The sequence below is a fragment of the Salmo salar genome, chromosome ssa21 (genome assembly GCF_905237065.1).
Source record: "Salmo salar chromosome ssa21, Ssal_v3.1, whole genome shotgun sequence".
In the NCBI taxonomy this organism is placed as follows: domain Eukaryota; kingdom Metazoa; phylum Chordata; class Actinopteri; order Salmoniformes; family Salmonidae; genus Salmo; species Salmo salar.
This window is the reverse complement of record NC_059462.1, coordinates 20262216-20275569: the sequence shown is the minus strand read 5'-3', so window position 1 is coordinate 20275569 and position 13354 is coordinate 20262216. Positions and strand designations below refer to the sequence as shown.

Here is a 13354-nt window from a genome sequence, read left to right as displayed (position 1 = left end):
CCTTAGGATACACTAGACACTTGTATGTCGTAGCCTAGTGGAGACCAATAACTATCTTGTGTTGTTAAGCTATATAAAACGACAGTTGTCGATGTGTATGGCTGAATTTCAGATACATTTTTGTTCATTTGAATGTTGCAGTAATAGGACCTAGGCCTATTGCGAGCAAGAGAGAACATTCTTTTAAGATAGCGAGCCATGATCCCAATGACTCGAATGCTCCCGAATGGAGAGAAAGAGAACTGTACATGTTTAGCCAATCACAAGGCTCACTTGAATTTCCTGATTCATCAGGAAAATTCTCCAAAACAAAAGAGTGATCAAATGAAGATCCGACATCTATACTGTGCGTGGGAGCGATTCAATGAGAAGGAAGGAGTGAGCCGTAAAACGAACTACACGGAAATATCCCTGAAGAGTGAGTCTACTTTCATATTTTCATTGCATCCCCCTTTTCATGGTTCTTCATATTGGTGAAAGACAGGATTTAAACCATTTTGAAGTCCCTGTGTGGGGACTTGGTTTCCTTTTTGGAGTTGGCTCGGAGGGAGGGAGAGGAGAGGACAGGAGAAGAGAGAGGAGAACCTTGCAGAACACCATGTGATAAAAGGCTCTTACCTTGATGATCTGCGCCGAGACTCCATACTCTTTGTGGACTTTGTTGAACCCTGAAACAAAAGCAGACATAGAAGCCATGAGTCATTATAGCGAAAATTCTTAAGTGGGAGACTTAAGAGTTAGACATCAAACCCAACATACAGTTAAGCTGGTTGACAGCGAGAAAGACCAAGCACCCAAAATAACCTTGAACTCATAAATCACCAAAAGCATTTCTTTCGCACACATTATTTTGGTGTGTGAACACATGTTTTGGGGCAGATCCATGGGCAGTTATTATAATTTACAACAAATGGTTATTTCCCGAAATGGATTTGAAATGATTGTTTTTCACACACACACAATAAAAGTGAGGAATACACACAAACAATGTATAGTAAGTAGATGAAGAATACTACAACTAAGAGCACAACAGTCATAGACTAAGAATCATCATTATCATGCGAAACACTCATTCCCCCCAACACACATAAGAGAAGTCTGCATTGTACAGTAAGTAGTCCCTGTTTTTACTCTTTACTGTCTTTGTTTTTACTCTCTTTGGGCCAGTTTCCCAGACCATTTAAGAGTTACAGTACTATACACATTACCGGTATAACTATAGCGGCATTTCTTTGGCTGCCCTCCCATCCACTCCCATAGAGGTCAAAGATCAGAGAGACTTATACACTCCTCTTGGGAAGGGGGAGGCAGGGTCACATGAGCTCAGGTGAAGACCTGATGTTATCTATCATCATCCATTTCTTCAGTCTGGCTGAGGGCTTGGCGATATGGCCAAAATATCATATCACTGTATTTAAAAAGAAATTGGACGTTATGACTGTATTTGACAGTATTTTATGTTTTTGAAAAATAAAAGTTCTACATTTTCTTTATGATAGTCCGTGACCCTAGGGTGGCAACACATATACTCTAAGTGATTTTAATGGGCATTTCTCCATTCTGATTGTTTTAACCCCCCAGAAAACCCCCCCAGAAAATCATAATGTTCATCATTTCTAGGACTTATTTTTAACCAAATATTGCAATTGTGATTTGACTTGCGATTTAGAGCAAAACATTAGGGTGAACTGTTGGAATCATGGAAAAAAGAATGACTATTCTAATTCTATAGTTAGAATATAATAGTGGGCACTTTGAATACAGTGTTGTTTGACATGGCAACGAATGAAAATGCCAGGGAGGAGTTATTGTGACAGGGTAGGAACTAAAGTGTTGATAAGTGTTTCCTAGGGGACCCTATAATCTTTGGCTACATTGAATGTTTTCTCTCTCTTAGCTACTTCATGTAGCTAACATATTCTTGCTCTGCGTATTCCTTTTTGATTTAGAAGATACTGTTATACAAACAACATTATGATTTAAGTCCACACCATCACTGGTATTATCAGGCTGTATAACTAAATATGTTTGCGCTTACTCAGTACATTTATTAGCTAGTTAGCTAGCATTAGTGCTAACAATTAGCATCTCACAAGATTCAGGCCCAACTTGCTAAGAAAAGATAAACTAGCTGTGTGCAGATTTAATAAACACACTGATAGTGTCGTTATAGAACGCTAGTGGATTTATATTAAGAAGCAAAGTGAAAACAGCATTGATGTCATCAACATTGTTGCATGTGCTGCATTGACCATGCAGACTGAACGCAAGAGTCTTGTGGTCTAGGAACAACAAATGCACTCCTTGAGTGACAGGGGGCGTGGCTAGGTCTGTGTGGAAAGCGCCATGGAGAGAGAGAGAGAGTGGAGAGAGATGACTCAAGTAGCGAAGTAAACTATAAAAATGGACGTTACACACGGCGTATCACATTTAAGAAACCAAACACTCAAATACCCTTATAGAAGATAAAGTAAAAACCTAAACCGGTCCCTGCATTAATACCAGTATATCATAAAATACGGTATACTGCCCAGCCCTAGTCTGGCTAACCACACTAGTTATTAGATCTCTCCTTCTCTTTCTCTTTCTCTCTACCTCTAACTCTTCTCATCTTCTCTCACTCTCTTTCTCTCCAACCCTCTCTCTCTCATTAGTACCCTGCAGAGCCAATTTGTTTTGACAACTTCTATCCCTTATTCCCAAGGCCCTTTTCTTTAACAAGTCCCCCGCGTACACATGTGGCTAGGCCGATTGTAGCGACACAAAGTGTAGCCCCAACATCTGTGTCTCTCTCTCTCTCTCAAGCTAAATGCTTCAGTATGTCGGAACGCAGGACGGCTATTCAAGTGGAGAGAGAGAGTCGCTAGAGGAGGACAGAAACAAATGAAAGAGAGAGAAAGAGAATGAAAGGACTATCTTGGGTAGGACAGATGTAACCAACAAGGCGGACCAAAACAAACAGTCTAGCCTATAGCTTGATGACTAAAAACTAATAGAGACTGGGACGTTGAATTGTGGGAAAGTGATTGGTTCCTAATTAGTCAAAAACAATGACTGTACAGTTTTATGAGTGTGTGTGTGGAGGGGGGGGCTGTTCTGGTGACATTCCAGTACATACAGGCCTAAGTGAAATAAAAGTCTAACTATTTCCAAAATTTCCTCATCACAGAACAACAACCAACTCCAAATCAAATGTCCAGACAATGTTCACTTCATCATACTTCAATCACCCCCCCCCCCACACACACACACACACACACACACCTATAACCCCTTGAGCAACAACTAGGAGGAGGGTGGGTTTGGGGAGGTAGCAAGGGGGGGTCTCCATGGAACCCTGATCAAAACCATCTGGGAGCCTGGCTTTACAAGCAGACCTTACAAATTAACCAACAGAGAGAAAGAGGTGGGGAGAGAGGAAAAGGATGGGGGCTGGTAGGTCTGAAAAGGGAAAGAAAAAGAAAAGTTCCACAACAAACGACCCGAGTATGAACAGAACAGGAGGAAAGACGGGAAAACTCAGACGAAAAACAAAAAAGAGACACAAGACAAGAGAACAGGTCATTCGTGTAGCCTACCTCGCCCCCTTCACAGGTACCCCAACCCTCTCCCTCCTCCCTTCCCTCCATTCCTTCTTTCCTACCGTCCTAAACAGGTAGCCTGTACTCCATCGCCAAGCCCCCCGTAGGGAGGACAGACGTCTTCGCAGGGACCCTCCCCGGTTCATCTCTGGAGAGGAGTGAAAGTCTCTCTCTCGCCTTCTCTTCCTCTGTCCTTCTTTCGCTCTCCTGTTCCACCCTCCTCCACAAAACGTTCTCTTCCAGTGGAGGAATAAAGAAGAAAAAAGGTTTCCGCTATTTTGGTCAAGAGGTTCCAACGGGGCACCACATGCCTATAGCCTCCACCAGACTCCACAGAGTGTTTGCTCTCTTTCTCTCTGGGTTTGTTTTCTCCCTCTTTCCCTCCTTCCCTCCTCTCTCTCTCTCCCTCCCTTTCTCACACACACACATCTTTGCCCCCCTTTCCCTCTCCAAATCACTCTTCCCTCCTTCCCTCTCCCTCTGTATCTCTTCATCTTCCCCCTCTTGGTCTCTACCTCTCTCTCCTCTCTTCCATGCTGTGATTTTGTAACACTATGCCCCCATGTTCTTTCCCTCCCTAGGGTTAGACCCCTGTCAGCTGACATGCCGCCTTCACCCACTCTCTTCCTGCTCTTCATTAACCCCACTCTTTTCTTGCTCTTCATTAACCCCACTCACTTCCTGCTCTTATTTAACCCCTTCCTGGCTGTGTGTGTGCGTGTGCGTGTGTGTGTGTGTGTGTGTGTGTGTGTGTGTGTGTGTGTGTGTGACAGGACATCCATATAGTTCTTGATAAGGGTAAACTAAGGGTAAACAGTCCAGACTGTCACAGGCCCAACTGAAGAAGGTCAGAAACAACAGCAATACCCTTTGGCTTGACATGGAAATCACAGATGACCCCTATCTTGACCTAATCTCCCATGCTGTGATACCTCACTAGAGTTCTTCAATTATTGTTCAGCAGCATTTGTCTAGTCATTGAACTTATGTCTCAGTCCAAGTAAAGAGGGGAAAAAAACAGATGACTAAACATAACAACAAAACACTAACAAAACCAGGACAGAGAAGTGGGTATTGCACATGTAGTCATATGATAAGCTCTGAGAGACTGAGGGGCCCAGGAACACTAGTGAGACTGAAAGACGTCAGTGTAACCACAGAGCTAATGCCCATGACCGGCCCTAGGAGCTACGTGTTGCAGTACACGTCCCATGATGCTTTGGGCTTTGGCAGACACTTTCTTGTTCATCTGTACAGACTTCAATTATGCCCTCAGCTGTAAAAGTCAGACTCAATATGAATCTGCGCATTGTACTATAAGCAATACGGCAGACGTGCGCCTGTGACAGTCTGGACTGTTTACCCTTAGTTTACCCTTATCAAGAACTATATGGATGTCCTGTCACACACACACACACACACACACACACACACACACACACACACACACACACACACACACACACACACACACACACACATACATAAACACATATACCCACAAACCTTCCCTCCACACACAACCTCCGACCTCACCCAACAGCCATACTCCCCCAAACTCGTCCACAAAACAAAGACAAATGGAGCCAAAAGGTTGACCGCCTCCTCATCTCTCCTCATCCCTCCTCCTCAGACAGACAGACAGATCCTCACAGTCCATTTGTTTCAGAGGGATCTAACCCAGGATGTGCATCAGTCAGTAGATCAGGGGGATTTGGCCCACAGTGAGGTCATTAAATTAAACACGGGATGCCAGTGGTTTAAGCCCCCAACATCAATGATTGAATCATAGCTATCTGATTACATCTGAGCTTTAGCAAAATCTAAATGCATATTTATGGCCAAATAGGATTCCAAGTTGTAATAGTAAGTGTGTGAGTCAGATTCATGAAGTTCTGCAGTAGTGTTGTGTTTATGTGTGCGTATGTGTGTGTGTCGCTTTGTTTGATTAGTGGGAGAAATACTGTAGACAGAAGATAAACTCACTCTGTTACCTGTGAAATTGTGAAATGTACAGTATGTATGTACACACATTGAAGTACACACACAAGATAATGGCTCACGTACATACGGTACATTAAGCATTTCCGAGTATAACTGACTGCAGACTCCCAATGGAACAAAGATAAAGTCTCGCATCAAAATTATACGTTCATCCATGTTTCTCAACCGTCAAATTTCGATGTTGTTGCAAACATCAAATTGCGAAGGGATTTTTTAAAGATAAGGGTTAAGGTTTGGGATAGGCTTAAAACAAAAATCTTAAAACAACTTTTTATCACTGGATTCAAACTTGCAACCTTGGTAATCAGAGGCAGATGCTTACACCCATCTTCCATCCCTGTCCACAATCCCCGTAGCAAATCCGAAGGTAATAGCCCTCACTGTTGCCCCTAGTGGTCAGTTTCCATGTCAACTCCCAATGTCCTCAGACATGGATGGACGTCAAATACTGACTTGTATCACTGGTGACCTGGCTGAGATAAATAGCATAAAAGTCTGCAGGCATGCACAAACACACACACACACACGCACACGCACACAAACGCACACACGGCTCTAGATAGTTCTTAATATTCCTCCTTAAATATGGGCTGCGTCTTGGCTTGGGTCATTCAACTTTCTACAGTTTTCCCTGTTAGTTAACACTATCAGTGTTTCCATTTACTGTGGATATTGTGATCAAATCAATGCAATATTAGCCACTTTCAATGCAACATACTGAAACAAAATGAGCAATGCAAGAGATTTTGTTGAAGGCACAAAGTAACGGACTAGGATTCTATTGCGCACGACTCAGCCCGTACTCTACACAGACCGATGCGGCATAACTAATCAGAGCTACGGTAGGTTTATATCAAATCAAATCACATTTTATTTGTCACATGTGCCGAATACAACAGGTGTAGAACTTACCATGATATGCTTAATTACAAGCCCTTAACCAACAATTCAGTTTTAAGAAAACAGAGCTAAGAAAATAAACTAAAGGATTCTTTTTTTTTTTTAAGTAACACAATAAAATAACAATACCGAGGCTATATACAGGGGGTACCGGTACCAAGTCAATGTGCGGGGTACAGGTTAGTCAAGGTAATTTGTACATGTAGGTAGGGGTGAAGTGACTATGTATAGATGATAAACAGCGAGTAGCAGCAGTGTAAAAACAAGGGGGAGGGTCAATGAAAATAGTCCAGGTGGCCATTTGATTAATTGTTCAGCAGTCTTATTGCTTGGGGTTAGAAGCTGTTAAGGAGCCTTTCGGACCTAGACTTGGCGCTCTGGTACCGCTCGCCGTGCGGTAGCAGTGCGGTAGCAGATAGAACAGTCTATGACTTGGGTGACTGGAGTCTTTGACAATTTTTTAGTCCTTCCTCTGACACTACCTAGTATATAGGTCCTGGATGGCAGGAAGCTTGGCCCCAGTGATGTACTGGGCTGTACGCACTACCCTCTGTAGTGCCTTACAGTCGGATGCCGCAGAGCATTTGCCATACCAGGCCGTGATGCAACCGGTCAGGATGCTCTTGATGGTGCAGCTGTAGAACTTTTCGAGGATCTGAGGACCCATGCCAAATCTGTTCAGTCTCCTGAGGGGGGAAAAGGTGTTGTCATGCCATCTTCACAACTTTTTTTGTGTGTTTGGACCATGAGAGTTTGTTGGACACCAAGGAACTTGAAAGTCTCGGAATGCTCAACTACAGCCCCGTCGATGTGAATGGGGGCTCAACTACAGCCCCTTTTCCTGTAGTGCACAGTCATCTCATTTGTCTAGCGAAAAATAGACCATTGTCATAAATGGATCTGTGCCATTTACTTTGAACTGGACTGTTTACAGCTGTGGTCGTGAGTAGATGTACTTGTTTTGAGATCAAAGCAAGGGCTACATGTAGGCATGTGTGTGCATTTTGTTCATATCCTTTGCTAGTTAGTGAGTTATTAGCCCAGTTATAGATCATTTGTAGTCAACAATAGGGGATTGATTGCTTCCTACAAGAGCACAAAACTTGTACATTTCTAGACATCTTTGAAAAGCGAGTCTGGTAAAGAGCTTTTTTTTTGTCTTAAAGGGGTAGTGTTGTATTTTGAGACAGGTTTGAATAAGCTAAGTAGCCAGTAGGCAGAGGGTAGCATCATGTATCTGATTCTCTGTAATAATGATATGGGAATAATAATACATTGTATTTTGTAAAGTGGTTTCTTGCATCAAACAACACAACAACATTTTCAGTCACCTCCTTGTCTGAAGGACAAGTGGATAAACAGATTAATGTCAAGCCCTGCATGTTTTTCAAAAGTCTCATGGAATGTAGGCCTATATTGAACACAACACATTGGCTGCTACTGTAGGCTAACAACTATTTCCATGTTAAAATGTTATGGGATGCATTTTCGCCATAGTTTTTTTTATAGTAGGCCATTCTGGTAGTCTGGTAGGCCTACATTATGATCAAATAGCCACAGTAGCCTACTTGGCCACTGTTAAAACTGTAACTTAAAGCGGGTACAGCCTCAGTGTTCACAGTAAAGAGCGCTGGAAGTTGCACAGAACTTTCACAATGTTCAATTTTGCACTCAGCAGATGTGAAATTTGCTCAGTGCCTAAAAGAAATTGAGGGAACATTAGTCATAAGTCCCAATCTGTAACGTGATACTTCCTTTCGCAGACTAAATATTACCCATTCCGAACAGAAAAGGAAGCGTGTCATAGGCAACCTATGCTGTATGCTTGGCTATAAAACTTGCATGGCTGGCTCTGTACTGGATACTGAATACACCATAAAAAAAAAAATACATTCACAAATGCAAACATACAACACACAACACAAATGTAGTAGTAGTAACTAATACAGACAGTCTCTCTCCCTGTATGTGTGTGCGCGTGTGTTGGTTAGTTCATGCATGTGTACGTGCATGCATGCGTTCGTTCGTTTATGCATGTGTTTACATGTGTGTGTCTGTGCGTGTGTGTCTGTGTGTGTGCACATGTTTGTACATGTGTGTGTAACAGCAGGACAAAGCTCAAAGGGTCTCACTACCCCCTGAGGTTGTGTGGTCAGTGATACACCATCATATGGAATTCAGCTGAAGAGAGACTAAACATTTATTTGGATGAACGCAGAGCGCAATTACTCATACACAGCTGTGACTGGATCACAGTGTGTTTGCATGTACACTGCATATTGCATTCATTTGTTTAGTTTCTTTGTGTTTATGTGTATTTGGTTATGTTCTTTTATGAATGAACACAATAGATGAGTGTGTATGTACAGTACCAGTCAAAAGTTTGGACACACCTCCAGGGTATTTCTTTATTTTTACTATTTTCTACTTTGTAGAATAATAGTGAAGACATCAACACCATGAAATAACACATATGGAATCATGTAGTTACCAAAAAAGTGTTAAACAAATCAAAATATATTTTATATTTGAGATTCTTCAAAGTAGCCACCCTTTGCCTTGATGACAGCTTTGCACACTCTTGGCATTCTCTCAACCAGCTTCATGAGGTAGTCACCTGGAATGCATTTCATTTAACAGGTGTGCCTTGTTAAAAGTTAATTTGTGGAATTTCTTTCCTTCTTAAAACCTCTTGGGCTGTCTGTGAGTATAACAGAACTCATATGGCAGGCAAAAACCTGAGAAAAATTGAATCAGGAAGTGGGAGAAATTAGAAATGTCGTTTTTCTTTTGAATCCCTTGAAAAACTACAGTGACATAGGATTTACGTTGTACCTCCTAACTCTTCCATTGGCTGTCAACAATCTTTAGGAACTGGTTTCATCCGTCACCTGTTACCGGGCAGAAAATTATGGCTCAGTCAATCAGTGGCCAGTCTGAGGTGAGGTGTCTCGTGACGAGCATGCATGTGACTTCGCTGTTCGTTATTTTTCTTCTGGGATGAATACCTATTGCCCGGTTGTAAAATTATCGCAATTTTACGTTAAAAAATACCCTAAAGGATTGATTGTAAACATCGTTTGACGTGTTTCTACAAACGGTAATGGAACTTTGAACATTTCGTCTATGGATTTGCGTCCACGCCACATGGCATTGTAAAGTGTTCTGGATGGGTCAACAAAACGGACGTATTTCGACATAAATTATGGACTTAGCAGAACAAATCAACATTTCTTGTGGAAGTGGGACCCCTTCTGAGTGCATTCCGCCGAAGATCAGCAAAGGCAAGAAAATATTTTGAACATATTTTTTTCGATTTGTCGACGCCGTGGTTGTAGGCTAACTGTAAAGCTTAGCATTGAAGGCTAAGTTCTGTACTCAGAATATTGAACAATGTGCTTTTTCCGTAAAGTTATTTTGAAATCTGACAAAGTGGTTGCATAAAGGAGTAGATTATCTCTAATTCTTTAAATAATTGTTATTCATTTTGGCAACTTTTATGAGTTATTCTGTAAATGAATGTGCCTATTCACCGGTGGTTATGGGGAGAAAACATTATCTGAACGTCAAGCGCCAATGTAAAAATTGGGTTTTTGGATATAAATATGAACTTCATCGAACATAAAATGCATGTATTGTCTAACATGATGTCCTAGGAGTGTCATCTGATGAAGATTGTCAAAGGTTAGTGCTTAATGTTAGCTGTATATCTGGTTTTGTGATGGCTATCCGTGCTTGGAAAATGGCTTTTTTTTTGCTAAGGTGCTATGCTAAAATAATCTAATGTTTTGCTTTCACCGTAAACCCTTTTTGAAATCGGACAATGTGATTGGATTAACGAGTAGAGTATCTTTAAAATACCGTATAATACTTGAATTTTAATTTTGAGATTCTTTTTTTTTTTTTCGCGCCGTGCTATCTCACTGGTTGTTGTCCAACCAATCCCGTTAACGGGATTTTATCTCGAAGGGGTCGTCAAGAGGTTAATGCGTTTTAGCCAATCAGTTGTGTTGTGACAAGGTAGGGGTGGTATACAGAAGATAGCCCTATTTGGTAAAAGACCAAGTCCATATTATGGCAAGAACTATCACGTTTTAGGGAAGACCCAGATGCAGACAGTGTCGAAGTAACAAAAGTGTATTACTAGAACAGGGGGCAGGCAAAACGACAGGTCGAGGGCAGGCAGAGGTCAGTAATCCAGATCAGAGTCCAAAAGGTATAGAATGGCAGGCAGTCTCAGGGTCAGGGCAGGCAGAGGTCAATAAAACAGTGTGGTGTGAAAAGGTACAGAATGGCTGGCAGGGTCAGGGCAGGCAGAATGGTCAAAACAGGAACTAGAAACAGACAGGAGCAAGGGGAAAAACGCTGGTAGGCTTGACGAACAAAACTAACTGGCAACAGATAAACAGAGAACACAGGTATAAATACACTGGGGATAATGGGGAAGATGGGCGACACCTGGAGGGGAGCACAAAGACAGGTGAAACAGATCAGGTTGTGACAAAGAAGAGCTCAAATAAGCAAAGAGAAACGATAGTCCATTATTATTTTAACACATGAAGGTCAGTCTATATGGAAAAATATTCAAGAACTTTTAAAGTTTCTTCATGTGCAGTTGCAAAAACCCTTAAGAGCTATGATGAAACTGGTTCTCATGAGGACCACCACAGGAAAGAAAGACCCAGAGTTACCTCTACTGCAGAGGATAAGTTCATTAGAGTTACCAGCCTCAGATTGCAGCCCAAATAAATGCTTCACAGAGTTCAAGAAACAAACACATCTCAACATAATCTGTTCAGAGGAGACTGCGTGAATCAGACCTTCATGGTCGAATTGCTGCAAAGAAACCACTACTAAAGGACACCAATAAGAAGAAGAGACTTGCTTGGGCCAAGAAACACGAGCAATGGAAATTCGACCTGTGGAAATCTGTCCTATGGTCTGATGAGTCCAAATGTGAGATTTTTGGTTCCAACCGCAGTGTCTTTGTGAGACGCAGAGTAGGTGAACGGATGATCTCCTCATGTGTGGTTCCCACCGTGAAGCATGTAGAAGGAGGTGTGATGGTGTGGGAGTGCTTTGCTGGTGACACTGTCAGTAATTTAATTAGAATTCAAGGCACACTTAACCAGCATGACTACCACAGCATTCTGAAGCGATATGCCATTCCATCTGGTTTGCACTTAGTGGGACTATCATTTATTTTTCAACAGGACAATGACCCAAAACACACCTTCAGGCTTTGTAAGGGCTATATGACCAAGGAGGGTGATGGAGTGCTGCATCAGATGACCTGGCCTCCAGAATCACCAGACCTCAACCCAATTGAGATGGTTTGGGATGAGTTGGGCTGCAGAGTGAAGGAAAAGCAGCCAGCAAGTGCTCAGCGTATGTGACTCACCACCTGGATTCGGTCTTATGTAGCAACATTTGAATTTCTTTTTTTTACATTGAATAAAATTGGAGACTCATCGCTAGAAAATGGTAAATCATACACTGCATTTGAGGAACCAATGGGAAAGTAATTATGCTTTGAAAATTGATCAACTTGTAAACTCACTTTTGAGAAAACCGTCTTTCAATGTTTTTGTACAACTATTGGAGAGCCCTTCTTTGTCTACACCCATTCAGCATTGTTCACACCCCCTTAAGCCTTAGCTCCACCCATTTATTTAAGGGTTGATCCAACCATTCTGTACTAACTTGCCAGCTACTTCCAGACATCTAAGAAAGAGAGAGAACAGCTCCCAAAACATTAATCGCCCTATCGCGTTCAGAGCGCACACTGGACGCTCTGGCCAATAAGTACGGTTGTTCCGAAAGCTCTGACCTCACAACTACAGTCAAGCACCCATGCAAACTGGCTAACATTGGCTAGCTACTTCCAGACACATAATGAGAGAACACCTACTCTGACCATTTTACTCGCCCTAGCAGAGCTGGTTAGGCTTTTTTCATGTTATCCAGAGCGTTGGTGACTGTAACTGTGCCACTGGTAACAATTGAATTATGCTTTGTTGCTGACGTTTACTGACACCGGACATATTCAATGGGTGTTGAGCGTTCAAAAATGCATCAGTTATTCTGCGCTCTGGCACACTAAGACGAGAGTCTGTTGTTAAAAAATGTAGCTAGGTAAACAATGAATCCCAACGCATGACATAACGTTAGTTAGCGAGCCAGCCAACTAACGTTAGCTAGCTAGCTAACAGTACACTTTAACTTGAAATGAAAATACTTTGTCAAAAATAGAGTGGAGTCTTTTGTTAAGACATGTAGCTAGCTAGCTAAACAGTGGGAAGGTTGCACTTTTTCTGTGGCTCTGCTAACTAGGCTCATAATTTAACAATTTTATTCGTATTTACAGATGGCATACAAGCTTGATATTAAGGCACATGAAAGGTCACATGTTCGAGAAGGCATTTCTGCCAAAAAACGCATTGTTAAAAAAAAAATGTTACGTTCAAACAGCTCTCCTGTTAAGTTGTGACTTGCGACATACGCCTAGTTTCCTGAATTTGGTCACATATGTGGGAACTCCTTCAAGACTGTTGGAAATCATTCATAAAGATGGTTGAGAGAATGCCAAGAGTGTTCAAAGCTGTCATCAAGGCAAAGGGTGGCTATTTTGAAGAATCTCAAATATAAAATATATTTAGATTTGTTTAACACGTTTTTGATTACTATATGATTCTATGTTTTATTTGATAGTTTTGATGTCTTCACTATTATTCTACAATGTAGACAATAGTACAAATAAAGAACCCTGGAATGAGTTGTGACGATCGTCGTAGAGAGGAGACCAAGGTGCAGCATGGTAAGTGCTCATGATCACATTTTATTATTACTCAGAACACTAAACAAAATAA

The 13354-nt window shown here is 41.7% G+C and overlaps 1 protein-coding gene across 16 annotated transcripts in view; it reads right to left on the bottom strand.

Annotated features, from left to right (window-relative positions):
* The window catches only part of tns1b (tensin 1b), a 312092-nt gene that overhangs the window by 94248 nt on the left and 204490 nt on the right, over positions 1-13354 (bottom strand). For 15 of the 16 annotated variants that reach the window (XM_014164404.2, XM_014164411.2, XM_014164409.2 and 12 more), the window contains one exon: positions 619-668. In XM_014164404.2, the coding sequence (XP_014019879.1) occupies positions 619-668 (50 nt within the window). Of the gene's footprint in view, positions 1-618; positions 669-3643; positions 3949-13354 lie in introns of those variants that run through there. The other variant, XM_014164417.2, reaches the window with a different exon arrangement.